At 43.4% G+C, this 21,665-nt stretch overlaps 1 protein-coding gene across 1 annotated transcript in view; it reads left to right on the forward strand.

Annotated features, from left to right (window-relative positions):
- Nucleotides 1–2,592: 2,592 nt before the first annotated feature.
- Nucleotides 2,593–21,665, forward strand: part of PGM2L1 (phosphoglucomutase 2 like 1) — a 29,719-nt gene continuing 10,646 nt past the window's right edge. The window contains exons 1-8 of the mRNA XM_064643896.1: nucleotides 2,593–2,895; nucleotides 11,100–11,267; nucleotides 15,938–16,044; nucleotides 17,601–17,685; nucleotides 18,309–18,392; nucleotides 20,049–20,242; nucleotides 20,858–21,047; nucleotides 21,262–21,359. Of these exons, the coding sequence (XP_064499966.1) occupies nucleotides 2,785–2,895; nucleotides 11,100–11,267; nucleotides 15,938–16,044; nucleotides 17,601–17,685; nucleotides 18,309–18,392; nucleotides 20,049–20,242; nucleotides 20,858–21,047; nucleotides 21,262–21,359 (1,037 nt within the window). The 5' untranslated portion in view covers nucleotides 2,593–2,784. The remainder of the gene's footprint in view (nucleotides 2,896–11,099; nucleotides 11,268–15,937; nucleotides 16,045–17,600; nucleotides 17,686–18,308; nucleotides 18,393–20,048; nucleotides 20,243–20,857; nucleotides 21,048–21,261; nucleotides 21,360–21,665) is intronic.

Raw genomic sequence — 21,665 nt, forward strand, 5'->3', positions numbered from 1 at the left:
AGCGGGATAATCAGCTTTAAAAATTCTTCTGGAGGCTGCTTAACCCTCAAATACACTGGACTTAGTTGTCATCTCCCACTAGGTCAGTGTCTCCTCCAGGCCAATGCAGCAAATCTCCGTCAGCACGATCCGAGCCGTATCAACATCATTTTTTACATGATTGCCCTGCTCTGGAGGTGCTCAGGCTGCCTGGAATCAGCGTTGCCTCGGAGATAGCTATATCCAAAGCCTCCTCACAGGGAAATGTTTGGAAGCTAACATCATCACTTCCCAACATGGTGAGATCTCAAGAAGTTTCCAACCCTTCACACTGCGGTTATTCCTGGTAAAGAAGCAATCGTTAAGGACTTTTATCCTCTGTGAGGCTGCTTTGCCTGTTCTCCAGGGAAATAATCAAGGAGGAGGATTGGCATCTGAGGGAAGGATGATTCTCCCATCTGGATATCCAAAGGGAAAATCCTGCTTTTAATCATGGCTCTGTAGCTGAGCACTGGTAACGCAGGGTGAGTGTCCGGAGTGAAACCTCTCCGTGAGGTTCAAGGTTTCATGGACAGAAAGATGCTCAGATGGCAAAAACCCTCCACCATTCAGGATATTTTAAATCTTTCATTGTGGGAAAATAATTTAAAAAAAGGCAAGAATTGAAGAATTTGAAGGATGAACTTTTATTTTAACAACATCTCTTATGGCCTTTCCAAACTTTTTGTAGGAAATGCTCTTTGGACAGGTGCTTAACACAGTCATTATCCTGTTTTTGGGGGGAAACTAAGATTTTACAGGCTGGATCTCCTGTTATCCTGGCTCTGGCTTTCTCTCCTTGAAGACAAAACATGGAGAAGGAGAAAAGAGCAGCAAAGGCATGGAAAGCACTGAGATCTGGAGAAACGTGCCAGGGATGTGGTTTTCATGGGACTGCTGGGCTCAGGATGGCATCAGTGCTGCTGCAGATGCCACCAGATGTACAAGAAGGAATTATTACACCTGATTTCCTCACTCTATCAGTGTCCAGACTCTTCTCCTTCTCTGCACCAGAAATAGGGATACAAGAGGACATAAAAGAAAGTCCTGGCTTATGGTGACCTACTTCCTTCTTCTTATCTTTGTATTCTGTTGACTTCTATCAGTAATTTACTGTAACAGACCAATCAAAAGGTTTATCCCCCCCCCACACCCAGCCAGACCTCTGGACTGGAGGGTTTGTTTGTGTGTGCAGATAGGAGAGAGTTCCCTTCAGGGCATGGACTCTATCATATTGAGCTTTCTAAACTATGGTGGATCATTCCCTTCTATATTTACAGTTTTCAGCACTTTGCTATGCTTTGGGTACCCCAAAACACTTCCTGGGCTGCAGTCCAACAGCCCCCCGCCCATCTTCTCAAAGCTTCAAATCCCTCTGGAGTTCTGCCTCCAGCTCTGGGATCCCCAGCACAGGAAGGACCTTTGGAGCAAGTCCAGAAGAGGACATAGACCTGGAGCCCCTCTGCTCTGGAGCCAGGCTGGGAGAGCTGGGGGGGTTCAGCTGGAGAAGAGAAGGCTTCAGGGAGACCTGAGAGCCCCTTGCAGGGCCTAAAGGGGCTCCAGGAGAGCTGGAGAGGGACAAGGGATGGAGGGACGGGACAAGTGGAATGGCTTCAAACTGACAGAGGGCAGGGGTAGATGGAATAGTGGGAAGACATTGTTCCTTGTGAGGGTGGTGAGGGCCTGGAATGGAATTCCTAGAGAAGCTGTGGCTTCCCCATCCCTGGAAGTGTCCAAGGCCAGGTTGGATGGAGCTTGGAGCAACATGGGCTAGTGGGAGGTGTCCCTGCCCATGGCAAGGGCCTGGAACTGGATGAGCTTTAAGTTCCCTTCCAACCTAAAGCATTCTGTGATTCCATGATTCTGTCCCTCTGCAGTGCCTGTTGTCACTATAGCAACTGCTGTGAGAATGTGAGGCTGGGTGAGGATGCTCTGTGGGATGAGGATGCTCTGTGGGATGAGGATGCTATCTCAGATAAGGATGCTCTGTGGGATGGGGATGCTGTCTGGGATGAGGATGCTCAGCAGGATACAGTCACCCTACCCCTGCTGCTCAAGGCCAGGCAATTCAATTAGAGCCGATGCAGCCAAGGGAGGGGAGCTACAGGCTATGACTCTCTTTCTAATGGCAATGGAATTGTTCCTGAAGCCCATTTGGAAACGCTTCTGAGGAAGGAGCTCATCCTGCGGGGCAGCACCATGTCCATTATCCTCTCAGAGGGAACAGATGATGCTCTGGGCAGCCCGAGGGGCGTAACCAGGGAGGGTTTTAGCTTTGCCTCGGATCCATCACCGAGGCCTCGGGCAGTGCCTGTTCAGCGGGTCAGCGATGGACACACGGTCCGCTGTTTTCCACATCAGGCAGAAGGCGGGACTCGAACCTGAGTCCCTCAGCCCTGCCCGCCCTTCCCTTCTCCCTGAGGCGCCGCGCGGCGCGGGGGCCGATGGGAGTTGTAGTTTCTTCTCACCCCCACCCCCTCCCCTCCGCGGCTCCCCCGCCGCGCTTGAACTACACTTCCCATGATGCCCGCGGGGGGAGGGGCGTGTGCTGGGCGGTGTCTCGGGGGCGGGGCCGGAGGAGGAGGAGGAGGAGGGTGGAGGGGGCGGTCGCTCCCCGTTAATCCCGCATAAAAACCAGCCCAGTAGATACCCCCCCCCAGCGCTCATCTCCCCCTTCTGCTTCTGCCTTCCTCCTCCGGGCGATGCGCGGGGCCGCCACGGGCGTGGCGAAGTGAAGAAAAGGCTTCTTCCTCGTCCTTCTCGACCATGGGCGACTGCGGAGCCCCCGGGGACGTGAACTCCAACGTGCTGGTGGCCCGCAGCACCGGGGACGCGCAGCTGGACAAGGCGGTGTGGCAGTGGCTGAGCTGGGACAAGGTGGGTGACCAGGGGGGACTCTCCCAAAAAACCATCCCGCTCCCCCCGGGGGCTGCCCCACCCTCCCAGGGCTGATGTGCCTTCAGGAATTCCGTCTCCATCCCATCCTGCCCGCGGTTTGGTCTTGTCTCCATCCCTGCCGCTGGAAAAAAAATACCGTCTGGATCCGGCCAGATCCTGCCTGTGGAATTCCTCACCTGGGAGACGGGAAGGGTGATGCTGCGCCCATCCCGTGGCTCTACCCGCGCAGGGATGGCTCATCCTTAAGGAACAAGGTGAACCCAGGTGCCAGGGTGGCTTAAAACGCTGAGCCCGTTTTCCTCAGCTTCCCAAATTTAACCCCCTCTCCCCAGGAAACAAACAGGCCACGGAGGGTCCAAATTCTGGCACGTCCCTTTTCCAGCTCCAACACGGTGTTTCAAGAGCACTGTGGGCTTGATTAATTCAGATTAAACCATCCCAAGCAATGAAAACAAAGTGGTGTGGGAGGTTGTTTTGCTTATCTCATTGTTGTAAGGGTTATTTTAGGGTGTCTTTGCAGCTGGTTTGTCCAACCATGATGCCCTGTGCTTTAAAAAACATCTTGGTGGAGGGTAAACTACCAGTACACCAGGGGTTTGGGCTTTTGGCTTATTTTTTTCCTTATTTTTTTTTTTAGGTTTCCATCTCCTGGCTTTTTTTTTGCTTTTTAGGTTTCTATCTCTTGATTTTTATTTTTTTTTTATTTTGTTTCTTTAGTGATAGTGATTTCCAGTGTGTTTATACCGTTTCCTCTTTAATTGCATCCTACCAGGACCAAAGCAGGCGGGCTGAGAGCACACCCCACCTGATGGCTCTCAGATGAGCTCTCTCCTGCTTGGAAATATGCTCTCCTCTTTCAGTTTTGCAGGAATTAACAGTTGCCATCTGCACCTTCTGCTCTTGGAAGTGCTGCTGTGAAAATATCCGGGAATAGTGGCAGGGAAGGAGTGAAAAAGGGAAATGGCACTGCTGATAATACTTGATAACCCAGATTGAGCTCCAGCAAATATTTTTTTAGATAATTTCTGGTTAGTGTTTTGAAAGATTTTTGTTGTTTGGGTTTTCTAACTGATTATTATGTACTTTTCCTATGAAGTAGAACTTACAATGGGGGAAAATATTTTGATTAAAACCAGGAATAGTGGAATATCGTTTCTAGAGCTCTTTCTAAGGCCATAAATAAGCAATAAAATACAAACTGCAGAGTCAGTTTAATTGCACCTGTTTGCCCTGCTTCCTTAGGTGGTAATCATTAAATTTCCTATAGGGAACTTGGGGAATTGGAACTACTTAGAGGTTTCCAAGAGAGTTGCTGGGAGATTTTACAACCCAAAATCCCCTGGAGAGGCTGTAAACAAACCAGGTGAAGGTGTTTTGGGATGGGAAGGCAAAGAGAAACCAGGAAATAGGGCATGAGGAGGGTTATTGGTCCAACGGCCTTGTACTTCATGGGAAATGAGGCCTTGGAGATTTATTGCTTATCCAACTTCACGAGGAGCTGCTTGTGCCTCCCTCCCTCCCCACCCCCAGCTTCCTGAGTCTCAGGGATTTTTTTGATGCCTCTGATCAAGGGAAAATCTATGCACCGCATTCCCAGCTGTGGGAGGCTTTTGTCCTGTGACTTAATTGAAAATTGCTCGCTGTAATTAATTGCCAGAGCCGTGCTCGTTGTCCTCTGTGGTTTGGATGTGCTGGTGGTGGGCTGGGGCGTGGGTGGGTGGGGGAAACCTGACCGTGTGATGATCTCTCCGCTCTCCTCCCCTTCTGACCAGCATCTTCATTAATGCTCCTGGCATTCTCCCTGCTTTCCCATTCCCTCTCCTTAATTGCTGTGCGTTTGCTTTTTGTCTTGGAGGCACAAAGCCACACGACTTTTGTTCGGTTCTCTTTGGTAAACTGTGTGAACAATCGGTCATTGTTCTACTTTTTGTGCCTTTAATTCGCTTTCATCCGCTTCCCAATTGTCCTGTTGTACTTTGCAGTCTCCTAAAGGAGTCTAGATTGTGGTCTTTGTTCCCAGACTGCTCCTGGATGGTGGTGGATGTGCCTGGGAGAAGGGGATGCTTTGGCTGTCACAAAAGCACCGTTAGAACATCCCCTGGGGGGAAAAACTGGAATTAGCCTTCCAGCAGCTGTTTGTGCAGGTCCTGTTCACTGCACTCATTCTGTTGGACTCATTTTGCTCAATTTTACTTTATTTTATTTCATGGACTCGGTGTCATTGTCTCAGGTGTAGCTGGGAGAGCTCATTCCTTGCTCATAAGATGGCTTGGTTGGTTTTGAGGTGTTTTTGGGGTGTCCCTCAGTGCTCTTTTAATTTTTGTGGCTTTTGAGATGCCTTTCAACAGGAAATGGACTTGTGTGTTAGACCAGTAACTTTCTCCAGTCATTTGACTTGTAGTGTTTTTCCTTAAGAAGTTTTTTAAGTCAAGTTTTTAAGAGTAGAAATGGGAAAATCAAGCCTAGAAATGGGCCCCTGAAAAATCCATTGTAACTACACGTGTGCACTGCAAGTTCTAGTGTTAAAACATAAAAGATAAAGTTATGAATTACTGAAATAGCTGATTTTTACTGACTGGGGCAGAAACTTGTTGGTACAAGCGATGTTACTGGGACCAACTTGGAATGGAGTGAGCTCTGAAATAGCACAAATTTTGTGCTTTAGTACCTTTTCTAAGACATTAAACTCCCTGGAATCCATCAGGATAGTCTTGGAACTTGCACTTGGTGGCATTGCTGTCTATATTGGTTGATAAATAAAGTGATAAATAAACTGTGGAGGCAGGAAAGGGCATCCCTGGTCAGTGTTTCTACAGTGACTTTTAGGTATTAGAAACAAGACTTGAGCATTAAGACTTCCCTTGTATATTTTCAGTCTGGTTTAGTTAAAGAGTGTGGAAATGAGTGTAAAAAAAGGCAGTTCTAAGAGGTTTTGGGTTTTTTGTTTGTTTCTTGTTTTGTGTTGGGCCAAGATAAGAAGTGGTGCAGTTACTTAACTGATTTTCCCATAAAAATGGTGGTGAGGTTGCTCACTAGAAAAACACTTCTTTCTTAACAAGAAATGAGAACATAACAGTTTCTAAGAGAAATTATAAATGACAACTTGATGCAGGTGCCACTGCTGGTCTTAACTGTGTAATGAAGGTGATTAGCTATGCAATGGGTGATGTTCCATTTCTCTGCACTAGGAATTCCTACAGATACTCTGGTGTGTTCTGAGGGACTGAACCTGATTTTATTTGAAAAAAAAGCTTAATTGCTGCTTGAAAACCAAAGGCTGGCAAAGCTTGATGGACTTAATTTGTGGCTGTCAAATTTGCTGAATTCTAAGCAAACTTGAGACCATTTTTCCCTTCTCCCAGGCTAAAAGTGCCTGCAAAATAAAAAATGATGATGGCTGAGGGTAGTGAATTGCCACTTATTTTGACAGGGTATTAGCTGTGAAACCTAACTCTGGCACTAAGTACACAGGATTAATGTGATTGGGAGTGAAAGAACCTATAAGAAATACTCAGCTGGTGCCCTTGTCTTTAATTCTCCAGTTGTTTCCAATTTTGTATCCTGATGAGCTACAAAAAAGTGTGCTCCTGCCTCAGAAGGCAAGTGGAAAACTGAAAATGTAGGAGCATAACACTGAATTTGGTAGAGAATATATATTTTTTTTTTTAATAAAACCTCCATCCTTTCTGAAGAGTGTTGATGTTGCAGAGCCTCGGCAGCTACGTTGGTCTCCTGCAGGTTGTGATTCTGATGCTGGCAGTAAATTTTTATAAGTAGTTGCTTAAAGTATATCTGACATTGCCAGCAGGCTCAGCCCCCTTCCTTCTTTTTAGAAACCTTAATAGCCTCTTCCAAATTTAACTCTGGAGCACCACTGACATAGGCTTTGTAAAGTTTCTATCTGAGAACTGGAGTCAGAAACAGCCCAGGTAGCAGGCAAAACCTCATTTTATGGGGAGGCAGTGCTGACTTCATACAGGTGGCTTGTGTATGTATTAGAGGAATAATTTTACAGGAAAAACATGATACAGAACTGTCTTTTTTTTCTGGTATTTGTGTGAGTGAAAGAGTCTGCTTGGAATGGGGTGGGAAAACGTTTCCTGGGCTCTGGTTGCTCTTCACTTCCCAGGTATTGAACGGCCTCAAAGCTACTGAAAAATTAAAAATGTTTAACGAGTTTACATCCTCAAGAGGTGGGTTGAAGTGTCTGAGGGCACTCACAGCATGTTTTGGGTGCTGCCAGGTTGAGAATTAGGTGAGGGCAGAGCTGCTACTGAGGGGGGAGAGTCCAGGGCTGGGGAAAGGACCAGCAGAGAGGGACACCCAGGTAAACCCAGTGAGGACGGGCTGTGCTTGAGGAGGAGGAATCCCCTGTCAGAGCCACAGCCACAAAGCCACCTCTAGTCCAAACCCCAGCCAAAGGCCTCTCTATCCCTCTTTGTCCCTTTTCTGGCCCCAGCAGGGCATGGTCAGGTACCATGAGCTCCTCCCAGGGCCCTCCTGCCCCGTCCCCTTATCTGCCACCTCCTTGCACAGGCAAGGGCAGGACCCCTTGTGCTCTGGGAGCAGGAGGGATGGCATCTGTTGGCTCTTGATTGGCTGCCTTGTCCTCCCACTGACCTTTATAGATGTATCTTTATAGGTATATATCATTTTTATTTATTCAGATTTTTAATTTTTAGTATATTTTATATATTTTTAATATATATATTTAATACTCTTGGGCACATGGTGTGATTCTTCAGGATGATCCTGTGCAGGGCCAGGGGTTGAACTTGATGATCCTTGTGGGTCCCTTCCAACTCAGCAGATTCTGTGATATAGGTATAAATGTTATAAATACATACATATATAATATTATAATATTTTAATGTATTAAAAATTATAATATAAATATGTGTAGATATAAATATGTAATATAATATATATTTGTTTATACATTCATATATATACATATTTATACATTCATTTATATGTTTACTTGTATATTGTTTGCATATTTACATGTATTTTTATATACATTTATAGTTACACATATCTGTAGCTACCTGTAGATGCCTTTATATATTTATACATATATATTGATATACTTATATATATGATATATAAATATATACACACATATATGTAGATATTGGTATTACTTAGACCAATATATATAGAAATATACATACTTACAAATAGTTTTATCTCTTGCTATGTGTATTTGTGTTTGTGTATTCTCTTATATTTGTATTTATAATGTGTGTGTGCAGGGGGTGGGTCCCTGTGCTGTGGGGGCTCTGGGCAGATTCTTGGGAAGCTGTATGATAGCAGAGCCTCCATCTTCTCTTCTCTTTTCCCCTTTGGAAGCCTGGTCCTTGTGGACTCCAAGGACCCTGCTCTCTGCCAGATGCTTTTTCCGCCAGTAAAAAATCCTTGGAAAACCAGTAGCAGTGTGGGGCTCAGGGCTTTGAAGGGTCTGTGTCTCCCTAAAAACCTGTTTGCTCTTCAGACCACTCAATCCATGAGAATTTAAGTTGCTTTGTTGGAGCCACTGGGCATTCAGGGGTATCTTAGAGCATTGCTTTTTGTTTTTTTATAAGGAATTACTATTTTTGTATCCAACAGCCTAGTTTATTTTTGCTTAAGACAGGAAGATCTAGGTTGTTTTATGTTGAGGTGTTTTTTTTTTTTTAAGGATATTAAAAGTCATCCAAGGACTGGAGTCTAAAATCTCTAAGGAACTTCTTTTGCTTACCTAAGTAACAGGAGAAGAGGGAATGGCCTCAAGTTGTGCCAGGGGAGGTTTAGGTTAGATATTAGGGGAAATTTCTTCTCCAAAAGGGTTGTCCTGCCCAGGGCAGGGGTAGAGTCCCCATCCCTAGAGGGATTTAAAAGCTGTGTGGATGTGGCACTTGGGAACATGGGTCAGTGGAGGCCTTGGTTGTCCATGGTTGGACTCCATCATCTTAGAGGGCTTTTCCAGCCTGAGTGATTCCATCAGCTATTACACTCAGAAAAATGAACCCTCAAAAAGCCACTGTGAGACCTTCAGTTTTATGACTTGATTTCATAACTGCAAAGCAAACCAGCAAAAAATCCTGCTTTGTTTGTTGTTTTTTTTTCTCCCCAGATTTGCAGTCAGCTTAAATGTCAGCAGTGGAAGCTGTTTTCAAAATTCCCAGGGTGGTAAATGCTGCTCATACCCAGACAGGATGTTGCAAGAAACTAAGCTAATGGGCTTTGAAACTCCGACCTGGAATAAAAAAGACAAGCTGGGAAGAGTGAAAGCAGTAGGGATTGTGCCAGGTTGGGATAACCTGTCTGGAGGTCAGGCTTCCAATGCTACTGAACGTGTAACCCAGAGCATGACACTGATCATCAGCACATCTGAATTTATGCCAGATCTTGTAAAATGCCCTCTTTCTGTTGGCCAGGAGTTTCAGATCATCTACGAAAAGATTGGAGGTTTTCGCTTTTCATTTTATTTTTTTCCTCTTCTTTTTATCAAACTTTAGCTTAACTGAGGAAATTAAAATGTTATTTGGGTGCTATTTTGGCTGGCTCATTTTTATTCCTTAGGAAAGAAATGGAATAGCTTCACTCAAAAATGCTTTTTAATCTATTTGTAAAATAAACCTTTGTGCTTTGTTGCTTCAGGGAGGTCTTGCCTCAGTTTTGCAAAGCTCCATAAAGCCTGCAATGTGCAATTTTTATTCCGTTTTTACAGGGAAGCGGTGCAGCGTATCCTGAAAAGCTATCAAAGATGCTGTGTAATTTAATAACCTGATTTTAAAGCAAAACCATGTAATATGATAGTGTGAAATGAGGTTTTTCATTACTTAGACTCTTTTCAGGTCAGTCATTTGTTTTTCTGGTTGGCTGCCTGTGAGCAGCTAAAAGAGAAACCTTCACTCCTGTGGTTCAGTATTTGTTGTGCCCCATTGTTTTGGTTTCTGTTTAGGCCTGGCTTTAGCTGTGTTGCTAGCAGTGTTTTGCTTTAGTTGATGAGCCATCCAAGAGCACGGACAATAATAGCTTTTATTTTAAGGCACAAAGGAATGAAGATTTATCTTAAATTCACATATCTGGTGTTCAGGATCTGTTACCAAGCTGCAGAAATAACTTCAGATTTTTCAACGAGCTTTACTGTGTGTTTTTTCTCCTGGTGAGTGTGTGCATCTCCTATCTGTGCTTTTCCCAGCATTTTCCCAGTCCTCCTGAAGAAGTTCCCCCTCTCTGTGCAGAGCTGTGTGTCCTGGTGCTGCTGGAGCTGGCTGACCTCTACTTTAAATGTCAGGGGTGCTTCACTCTTGCCCTGCAGATTCCATTTGCCTTTTTTAACCCTTCCTTGGGACCCTGCTTTGGAGAAGCACTTGTGCCACCTGAGCTGTGTTTTATACTTCTGAAGTCGTTTTTTTCCAGCTGTGTATCCATTACCTCCTCCTACACTGTGTGTGTAGGATCTGGGAAGTGTCTTTTCTGACCTGGGTGTGGGTTTTCTGGTGATCGAGTGAGTTCAATATTGCTTGAATAACTATGGAGAACAAATAGTTGGGTGTGTACAACGTGCAGTTTGTACACTTGAAAGTTTTTAGCTGTTATGGAAGCTTAGGAAAAGCCTGAATGAACAGAGGGATCACTGGATAAGAATCCATCCTGTGTAGAGTGGAATGGGGCTTGGAGCAATGTGGTGCGGTGGAAGGTGTCCCTGCCTGTGGCACAAGGGTGGAAATGGATGATTCTTAAATTGCCTCCCAGCCCAAATGGTCCTGTGATTCCATGATTTTTCTGTGCCTCTTCACAGACCTTTCCTGTGGGTGGGGAGGAAGGAAACATTGCTCTGCAGCTCAGATTTGTCTGTCTTCCAGCAGCACAGATGAAAGATTGAATTGCGTTACCCGCCTTGGAAAAACCGGTTCCAAAGTCTCTGTGCTCGTCACTCACAGGCTTTGTGTAGCTGGAAGGTGTATTAATGACCAGACAAACATATCAGTTTCCAGAACAAGAGCTCTGGAGTCTTTTATTAATAAGGATGAGATGGGAAAGGGAACATGATAAAAATGAGTGGAGGCCAGTTGGTGCACAGGTATTTTATAGGATAGGAAGAACTTGCACTTGGAATTACCTAAAACCAAGGAGTGCATATAGTTCAGTTCCTGATTTCAAGCACTAAATGAAGGCCTTCTCTTCTTTTGCAGAATCAGAAAACAAAGGAACAGATTGAGAGCTTGTTGCAGGATGGGAAGCACAAGGAGCTACGGGATCGTCTGTGCTGCCGGATGAGCTTCGGCACCGCCGGGCTCCGCTCGGCCATGGGAGCAGGATTCTGCTACATCAACGACCTCACAGTGATCCAGTCAACACAGGTGAGCTGGACACGTGTTGGGAGAGGGCTCAGTGGCTCCTCAGGAAGGATTTGGTCCCGATGTCCCACTGGCACACAAGCAGAGGCTGGAATGCAGCAGCTGTTCAACAGCTGGGTGGTAGCATGTGAAGTGTTTAGTGCTGAAAGGGAATTAAGTAGCTTGAGGAGGTTTAACTGCATATTCTAGGAGGCAGTTCTAATCACTTCCACTGGAATTTGGCCAGTAGTTAGTCTGCTAAACTGCTCTGTAGTTGGGGATCATTAGCTGTCATATTTTAAAAAGCTAAATGAAAAAGCAACAAGAAAACTCCAAAAAGCAAAGCTACCCCCAAACAAACCTTGTCTTTCATTTTTAGCCCCAGTTGTGAATAACCACACAAAAATAGCAGATTTTACTGAGCAAATACAGAGGAAATCAGATGAGAAGGCAAAGTAGGCTGACTGGAGATCTGTATTGGGAATTGTTTAGCTTTTGGGGAATCTTTCCAATATTACTGGTTATGCTTCCCACCACCTGGGTTAGATAGTTGGTTAAGTGGCCTGGAGTTACTGTAGCTCTGCACGTGGCTCTTTCTACTCTTTTAAGTAGACAAGAAAGTAATTTAAGATATGAACTTTAAAGGTCTCAAACTACAAATCTAGTGTTACATGTTGGATTGGAGGTGTTGGTGATTCCTGATTTATTGGTGATTTAATATTTGTGCATTGGGTTACAGATATCATGGGATTTTTTTTTTCCAAGAAAACATTGTCGTGTGATCTCTTTGAGGACTAGTTCTTTGAATTTTGGAGTATTTTGGGATGGACTTCTTGATTTGAATAGATAGGGAACTCAGACACAGCTCTTGCCCGGGGTTAAACCAAGACGCTGCCCTTTTGATAGTTATTAGTGTTGTTGGGGAAGGTCTGTGCTTGTGGGGTAGAGCTCTGTCCAGGGAGGCTTCAGCCCTAATTCCTGCTCCTCTGCCAGGGGTCAGGGTCTGCTTGGTGCTGGTGCAAAAGAACTGGTACATGTAGTTGAAGATCTGGATATAGAGGCAGCTGTGGAGTTGTGACTGGTATCATTGCCCGGGGGGTAGAGTGGTGGGAGAGACTCCTCACTGCCCTGAACCATGGTTTAGATTCTTTTGAGGAGCTGTTTCAGTTGATTTACAACCAGAAGGTCCTGCCAAACTCATCTGCCATTCAGAAATGCTCTAATAGTATGAACAAAACTTACTGCTGTGGCCCAGGTGGTCCCTGTGGATGCAGTGAGAACAAACTGAAGAGATAAAGGAAAAAAAAAAGGCAGTTTAAAAACTATCACTTTGTCACCAGTGGTGGAACAGTTAAAAGTAGCTGGGCTGATTTAAACAAGTCCACTTCTCTTTGAAGCAGAGTAAACCTCTTACTCATGCAGAGGGAGTTTGTAAGAGTCCTTTTACTCCTTGGCCTGTGCAGCTTGTTGGATTTGGAGCTCGTGGTGCCTTTGTGCTCCTGGGCTCCCGGGAGCGTGGCTGAGCGTGGCTCTGCTGACTGATCCACATTCTTGGCAGAAAGGGAAAAGTTTCCCTTTGCCTGGCAGGGAGTGGGAGGGCAATCTCAGTTTCATGGGAATTACTGTTTTTTTGAGAGCAGCAGTCTGGTTTTGTGTCTGTTCACTCCCTCTGTAGAGCTGCTATTTTTAGTTGTTTATTGAAGCCAGATATCAAGTTAGGAAAAGCAGCCTCTGGGAAGTGGATTAGAACTTGTTTTTGAAGTAAACTGTGTAGGGTTTAGTCTTTGTTTGAGCACTCTGTGTCAGAAGTTTAATAGCAGGAACAGTTTTGCTGAGCTTAGTCTGAAAATGGGCAGCCCTGTCTCTCTGTATTTGTCTTTACCTGGGACAGGGATAAATGGCCAAACAGCAGACTTGAGCGTAATTAACATTTCCTTCAATTAAAAGAAACTGTAGTGAATTCACACCCTTAATCATATGCTGTGCCCTTCATTTGATATTGATTTGATTATATTGATATTATGAAAAGTCTGATCCAGGAAGGTACAGAATATCCAGCAGCTGCTTTGGACTCTCCTGAAAACTGTAGGTACATAACCTGCATGTAAAACCCTAATTTTCCTGCTCAAGTATTGCTTCTTTTGTGCTTTTTAATAATGTCCAGATGGTTTTATTAATGGGTAAGAAACCTGTCACTGGCTTCTACAGTGACAAAACCACCTTTGCACAAGGAGATTCCTGTTGCTGTAAAAGCAAACCTAAGGGTAATAGTTGAAAAACTGTAAATACAGGATTTCATGAAGCTGTTGGTAGCTCTCCTGATTTCACCAAGCAGAAATCTTTTCATCCCATTGACAGCATCACTTTTCCCTCACTTCTTTTGCACTTGAGCATTAAGGGGCTGGTCTTGCAAGAGGACTAATTAAAACATGGCTGTAGATGTACACCTGTTGTTTTCCATGGATTTTATATCTGGAAATCACCTGAACTGTGCAGTGGGATGGGGAATTGTGATACTTCAGTGAATTTTGGTGTAGATCTGAGGGGGTTACACACTTGTGTGCTGACACCTGCTAATAAGTCATTGTCACCACAAGATGTACATGGTTCTCATTTAGAAGCATTATGAACTTAATAACAAGGGACACTGTCAAAACCTGAGTCTTGTTCATTTTCTGCAGCTTTAATAGAGGTATTTGGACAGTAAACAAGTCCAGTAGGACTGGGTTAACCTTAGCTGTGGGATCTCTGTCTGAGCTTAAGGAATTTTGTTAATTTTAAGCAAAATGCTCCTTGGCAGAAAGTAAAGATGTTCCTGGGTTTATTCACATGGAATCTTTGATTCCTGTCAAACAGAGAAGCTGGTTTAAGAGGATTTCCTAGGAAAAAAATCTACCTCGGCCTTGAGAGTGTTACCTGGATTGTGGTGGCACCAAATAGCTGCCAAAAATGCTTGGGCAGAAATCCCTGGGATGAGAAAATACAGAAGATCTAATCTGCTGAAAGGAGCAGCACAGGCTGTTTCTTTACAACAAAAACAAATCCATTCCTCTGTGTTCGAGGAATGAGGGAATGGAAAGCTGGGAGCAGCGTGAGGGTGTGGGCCTGAGAGCCAAAAACCCAAATGAGCTCTGGTGGTGGTTGTTGGGAAGTAAGGAAGGGGCGAGGAACACATTGAATGTGCAGAATCCTTGAGGTGCCCAGACTTGCTAGAAAGTTCCAGGGAAAGCCCCTGGGGGTTGGATGTGAAATAGAAACCATGTGCAGCAGCTTTCCATCTGTCCAGAGTGGTTTGTAATGCACTGGATGTGGACAGGAGTATTGTTCGGTCTCAACTCTGTCTGTGCTGCTTCTGAATACTTTATATGCCCTTGTTTGCTGTTTCTAACTAGGACCGGTTTGTCTAAAATCCTGTTTCTTCCATAAATTGTCTTTTTATGCAGTTCTTGATGTTTGAGGGACTAGTTCAGACAAAATTCTGCAGTGTGCTCTGACATCCAGGTACTGGGAGTCTGAACAAGGGATCTGTTGATAAGAAATCTGCTGTTCATTTCTTTACACATTATTTGGTGTGTTCAACTCAAATTTAAACATGTTTTCCCCATTCCTCTGTGTGACTTGGGCTGGTGGTTGTGCCATAGCACAGCCTTCAGTCCTGTCAGTATTCTAAAATTTTATTTCTTTTAAAGTTTTTATCTTTATATTTATTTTAAAGCTTTTCCCTCTATGAATCCTTCAACATCTGCAGCTGAAGCAATTCTCCAAAGAGATGCCAGTACTCCTTTGGTCCTGCTTTGAAACGCATCCTTTTAGAGTCCAGGGAAGGGAATGGAGCTGGGGAAGGGTCTGGAGCACCAGGAGCAGCTGAGGGAGAGTCAGATCCAGATCAAAACATCTCAAAGAATTGCATTTAATACTGGTGGGGTGAAAAATCTGTTGAATTCTAGTACGAAACACCCTCACTGCTACCAAGAGACAACTTGTACCCTGTGAAAGGCAGCGTTTTTAGAGTTAAGTTCCCAGTGCTGCTGTCTGATTGTAGTGAACTGTAGCCTCTGGAAACTTCCATTAACAATAGTGCTTCCATCTTTTTATCTAAAACTGCTGATCTGCCCTTGGTTGTTTCCGTGATGGATCTCCAGAGAGACTCTAACTGGGAGGTGAATGGATGTTGAGGCCACAGGGGAGGTGAAACTGGAGCACAAGATCTTTAAAAGTCCCTTCCAGTGCAAACCATTCCATGATTTTTAAGGCAAATTTAGGACTAACACTTTGGAAACAGTGTTGAAAAGGTGTCTTGACTTGTGCTGTGAGCTCAAGAACAAAGAGCAGACTGGCACAAACCTTATATTGGCTGAGTGGATGGACTCCCAAAAATGGATTTTTTTTTTTTTCCAATTGAGCCTTTAAGAACATAATTTGAATAAATAAAAGCACAGTATGAATTGAAAACAAGTGTTTGCTGCCTGAGGATTTACTGTTGTACCACTTTTATTTCCCTCAGCTGTTTCTCTGGTTGCTTTCTTTCAGTGAACACTGGGGAAAAATCACTGCTGCTCTTGTGAATATCATTATTGAGGTTTTTGAGCTGTATTTTGCCTACTGACATTATCCATCTTCTGTGAAAGCTCATCTTTAATGTTTGTGTGCTAATTCTTATTTTTCCCTTGTTTTTTTTTTTTTCCTCTTTCCAGGGGATCTACAAGTATCTTGAGAGGAATTTTTCAGACTTTAAGCAGAGAGGCTTTGTTGTTGGATATGACACACGAGGTCAGGTCACCAGCAACTGCAGCAGTAAGAAGTATGAGTATTGATTACATTTGCAAGACTAGAAATGAAATTGTGGCTTTGAATGCTTTCTGTTCTGTCAGCATTTTTTGTGATGAACTGGGCACTCTCTTCCCCCTCCTTTAGTCCATTTAAATCGTAGTGAAGAGAGGCTGGAAATAAATTGTTTATGGTACCAGTTTGCCAGAAATGTGGAGTGTAAGGCTGGTCACTCCAAAGAATTTACAAGTGTAAGTGCACAAGAACATGAGGCAGATGTTGAAGTTGATATGCCTGGAGAAAAATTTGAATATGAAGGTAAATTCAGAATATTAACATTTAGCTTGAAATCAATAAGTGTTACTGTGCTTCTAACACTGTCATTCTTTTGTATTTTGCACCTGATTTAAGCTTGTTTGGGGGGAAAAAAATCCACCTGCAGCCTCCTGTAATCCAGTGTATTTTCACTTTGGGAATATTTGACCTGGAATGCTTAAAATTTAAATTTCAGTGATGTCAAATTGTGCCCTTTGTAACAAAAGGGGAGAGAACTTTCTGAGTTCTATGAGGAATCTTAATCCCTTGTTATTTCAGGAGCAAAAAACATGTGATAATGGCATTCCTTACAAAACCCCAACCTAATTAGTTAGCTAATTAGTATTTAGGTAATGAGTAGTTAGTTTCAGCAATTAACTACAATAATTAACAAAGTTTTCTCTTTTTTAATATTATCTTTGTCAGCACTGCATATTTTGGGGATGTAAAAGTTCTTGGTATGACAGAGCACAGAGTGTAGTGACTGTCTTCCAAGAGTTTCTCCTTTCCCTGGAATTGTGCCTCTCCTTTCCCTTGGGCCTCGATGTGTGTGGCCCGTTATCCACCAGGCTTGGGCTTAAGGGGTTTAAACTCACCTGTTACATTGTTTGCAAATCCAAATTGTGAAGGTTTATGCACAGCTTAAAAATTGGGAAGTGTAAGAATAACATTCCTTTTTAGCCACACAAAGCCTGGAATTCAAACCTGTCCCAGGATCAGTTCTCAGCTGCATGTTTCTTGTGTCCCCTTGGGGTGACACACAGTGACAGCAGTGCTGAAATCAAACTGAACCTCCCTAGAAAGGGGGTTTCCAATGGGAGCAGTGCTTTTCCAGCACTTTATCCATCTTATAGTAAAGTCAAGGTTTAAAACCATGGGTGCTGTTGCTATTTCTAAACATTCTGGAATAAGAGTGAGTTGCTTTGCAGATGGATATTTTAGGAATAGGTTTCATGGATATTGTCTGAAGCTGCTGAACAAGCATTGTGTGGGATACAAAATCCTTTTCCAAACCTGCTGTTGCAGACATCTGGTCCTTCAGACTTTCTGGGAAGTTGGTTCTCTTCTTGAGTGAAGGACAAGTGTCCCTCCAGTAGGTTCTGTATCTTTGTGTTTGGTATCACCGGTTTATTTGGGTGATAGACTGAAGATTAAGCCAAAAAGCAATGGAGGGATTGGAGAAACAATTGTCTGGAGGTGACAGGAATGCCATCAGGTTACTGCGTTGCTGTGGGGAGTTGGATTGACTGAATATTTTGGTTTTCCTGTTGTTAGGCTTGCAAAGCTCACTGCAGCAGTGCTGCTGGCCAAAGATGTCCCTGTGTACTTCTTCTCTACCTATGTCCCCACACCCTTTGTGGTGAGTCACCTTCTCTTCCATATTTGAGTTTACTAAAAACATGAACCAGCGATTTGCCTCCTAAATTGTTATTTAAATGGAAAAATAGAGGCTGTTCAGTGTACTTGGCCCTTCAAGGAGGCTGTAAAAATATCACTGAATTCTTCTGTGCCTCTGCTTTTAATATCTCAGAAACAGAGCTGTCTCTTCTAGTCACAGCAGCTTATTCTTGCAGGATTTTAAAATCCTTGTTTCTGTTCCACAAGGTGTGGATATTGTTTTGAGGTGAGGACTGAAGTGCTGGGAATACCATTAATTTGATTTTGAAGCCTTTTGGTGAATTCCTGCTTTCTGCTTCAGCCTGTGTTTCTGAAGTGCTCATGTAATCTGAGCATAGATTTTAGTTGGCCAATTAACTATTGCATTTATGTAACTGATAAAAAGAATGTTTTCATGCAGCAGAATAGGACAAACTTTTGTTACTGGCTACAGGAGACAGTGATGAGTGTTCATTTATACATATTCCAGATAAGCTGGTGCAACATGAAAAGCCACTTCTGTAGCATCCTGTTGCATAACTGTCCTACTATGATGTCTGTGGCAGAACTCTTGGGTAAATGGACATTTCTGGGTTTCCTTTGTAGCCCTATGCTGTGCAGCAGCTCGGAGCTGTGGCTGGAGTGATGATCACAGCATCCCACAACAGGAAGGAGGACAATGGATACAAGGTAAAGCTTGTGAAGTTCCAGTATTCCCATTTTGGCTTATTGTGGAACCACAGAATGGTTTGGGTTGGAAAAGACCTTGAAGATCATCTCATTCCAACCCCTGCCATGGGCAGGGACACCTTCCCCTTAGACCAGATTCCAGCCTGGCTTTAGACACTTCCAGGGATCCAGGGGCAGTTACAGCTTCTCTGGGCAGCCTGTGCCAGGGCCTCCCCACCCTCAACATAGAGGCTTTTTTTGGGAGCACGCATAGGTGTGCATTAGAAGATAAATTATTTCAAATAATTCATCCTTCTATAACCTGAACTACTGTCCTGCAGTGAGAACATGAGACCACACTGGCTGTGTGTGGTGAGCAAAATCTGTCGTGACGTTCCCTGGAGCCTGATCAGCAGCTGAAGAAATGCTTCAGCAATTTGTGTTCACTTCTTAGAAGTAAAAAGTTAGTTTAAAACTGAGCTAGAACTGAGGTGAATTAGTGCACACAGTGTGACTGTGCTGAAGATGGGAACAGTTTAAAAGTTGACTAATAAAACTTAATGTGCTGTTGTTCCCTGTCAGGGTGTTTGTCTGGGCGTTGGAGGTGTGGGTGGCTTCACTTTGAAAGCTGGGGGCAGCAATACCATCCACAACAGCAAGTGCTGCTCATGCACTATTGTGACAGTATTTAATTTCTAAACTTTATAAGAATCTGAACTAAACTCTCAAGTTTAACTAAGCTGAGCGCTCCAGAAGCTTCATAACAGGTCAGTGACTGATGGCAAAGTTGGGAAAGCCAATCCTCCTGTGCACAGGGAGAACTCCTGTACTTGTCTTCCCCGGAACAAGTTGTAAAGTACTGCACCAGCCCTTGCTTTTGCTCAGAATAAGGAAAGAAGCCACATCGGTTTTCCAGGTGCTTCATTTCTCAAGAAGCTTTTATGTGTATGTCTGGTACACAGCACTTTTGTCAGGATACTGTGGGTTTTCCTGGTCTTTTGCAAGAACTGTTTCATCTTTCACAGTTTCTTCTGTGAATTCAGCAGGTTCTGGACAATTTGAACCAAATGTGACAAACTGACAAGAAAACAGAGGCAGATTCTCTGAGCAGAAAGTCTGCACTGTGATCTCAGCCAAGTGTGGGAAAACTGGCATCTAAATAATTCTTCAGCAAAGACTCTCAAAGTTCAGGGTTTGATAGTGTTCCCAGCTGAAAGATTACAGTTGTTCAGCCATGGAAAAACACATACCTTGGCACTCTGCTTATCTCTTCTGCTCTGGGTTAAAAAGCAAGTAGTGTTTCTTTTACCAAAGGAATGCCAAACCATGGAGAAGGTGACATTTTTCTTCTCTTACACTTTGTACAACAATCTCAGGTGTAAATGCCCAGCTCTGGTTTCTCACATCCTGATATTTCAGTCATAATAGTTAAATACCAGCTTTGTTTTTTAAAACAGGTGGTTTTGCTGGGTGGTTTTATCATTATAGAACTGAAATCATGAATTCAAAAGTTCATTGTGTTTCCAAATGGCTCTTGAGAATCAAGCCAGTCAGATGCTGAATTTTCTATATCATTTGTAAAAGCAGAAAGTATGTAAAGTCCTATAGTTAAAATAATTTATCAAATTAATAATCTTTTGTAAATAAACTGTCTCGTTTTCTTTCAACTTCCATCAGGTTTATTGGGAAAATGGAGCACAGATCACTTCTCCTCATGACAAAGAAATTATAAAATGTATAGAAGAGTGTGTTGAACCATGGAATGGCTCTTGGAATGAAAATCTAGTGGACACCAGTCCCCTTAGGCAGGATCCTCTGAAGAAAATATGTGACTGCTACATGGAGGACCTGAAAAAGATCTGTTATCATAGGTATTGTATAAAGCAAAACGTGCTTAAATTATGTTTTTAAGTAAGCTCTGGGCTATGTGTGGGAAAACTGACTGCAGACAGACTTCAGTGTCTTCTCTGTCAGTAAATTAGTAAAATCACCATCCTTAGTTTTAGCTTTATCTTCAGCAAAATGGTTTAATCCTATTTCATACAAAGGTATATGCTCAAAGAGTCCAGAAATTCAGAGTAAAGATGTGGTTTAGGTGTATGAAATAGAGGTGAGGAAATTCAAGTTTAAGTGAGGCAGAAAACAAGACTAAAAGGAGGAGGATGAATGACAGGCGGAGTAGAACCAGAGTAACATCTTTAAGGTGGTGGAGGAGCTTGAGTTTGATGTAGAAATCAGCAGTTCATTCTTGGGAGACTTTAATCCAATTCAGCAGAAGGTAAATACTTCATTTTCCAGGGGAAGCTTTAAACCAGCAATTTCTGGTGAAAGTCCAAATAAGCACTTTTCACTCCTTCCGTCTTTGAAATTAATGCAGAGAGCAGCAGAGTAGTACACGGTGGGGCTGCATTTTCTTTTGCTCTCTCTCATGGAAATAGTCCTGTTAAACGACCCAAATCTTACAGAAATGTTGTTTTCCTCCTCAGGGAGCTAAACGTGCAAACGAGTTTGAAGTTTGTTCACACCTCTTTCCATGGAGTTGGACACGACTATGTGCAGTTGGCTTTCAAAGCCTTTGGCTTCCAGCCCCCCATTCCAGTACCTGAGCAAAAAGATCCAGACCCAGACTTCTCTACTGTCAAATGCCCCAATCCTGAAGAGGGAGAGTCTGTGCTGGTATTTTGGTTTTTACTTCATCAGATTTCTGTGGAGGGGGAAAAAAACAAAATGGGGAAGGGGACTGGGAGAACCTGGGTTTCAGCTCTATTGATGCACTGGGAAGTCCATTATGGGATTTCTCTTTCATTGTGTTAGATGTAAGTAGGAAGGCTGTGGTTATTTGCTCTTATTTTATATTTTTACATTTTTTACCCTCTCTTTCTCCTGTCAGGAATTGTCACTGAGGCTTGCAGAGAAAGAAAATGCTAAAGTAGTAGTGGCCACTGATCCAGATGCAGATAGACTGGCAGTGGCAGAACAGCAGGAAAAGTAAGCGATGAGACCTTTTATCTCTTTCTTTCCTTTGTGGCTTAGCTATTTGGGTGTTTTTCCTCCTAGTTACATATTTTGGTGTAGCTCCAACTGCATCTTGAATAAAATCAGTTAATAACTCAAAGATTAGATTAAATACTTACTGTTGTAAATGGCCAGATAAAGCTCAACTGAGAGGTTACTAAAGGCAGTAAAATCTCCTTGTTACTGTTTTTTCATTTATATTGGGCAAACCTGCCTTGGCACAGTTAAGTGTTGTGGGCTTTTTGTTGGGGTGTGAGGTTTTTTTGTTTTCCCTGCTTG

This window comes from Pseudopipra pipra, chromosome 2 (assembly GCF_036250125.1).
Source record: "Pseudopipra pipra isolate bDixPip1 chromosome 2, bDixPip1.hap1, whole genome shotgun sequence".
Lineage (NCBI taxonomy): Eukaryota > Metazoa > Chordata > Aves > Passeriformes > Pipridae > Pseudopipra > Pseudopipra pipra.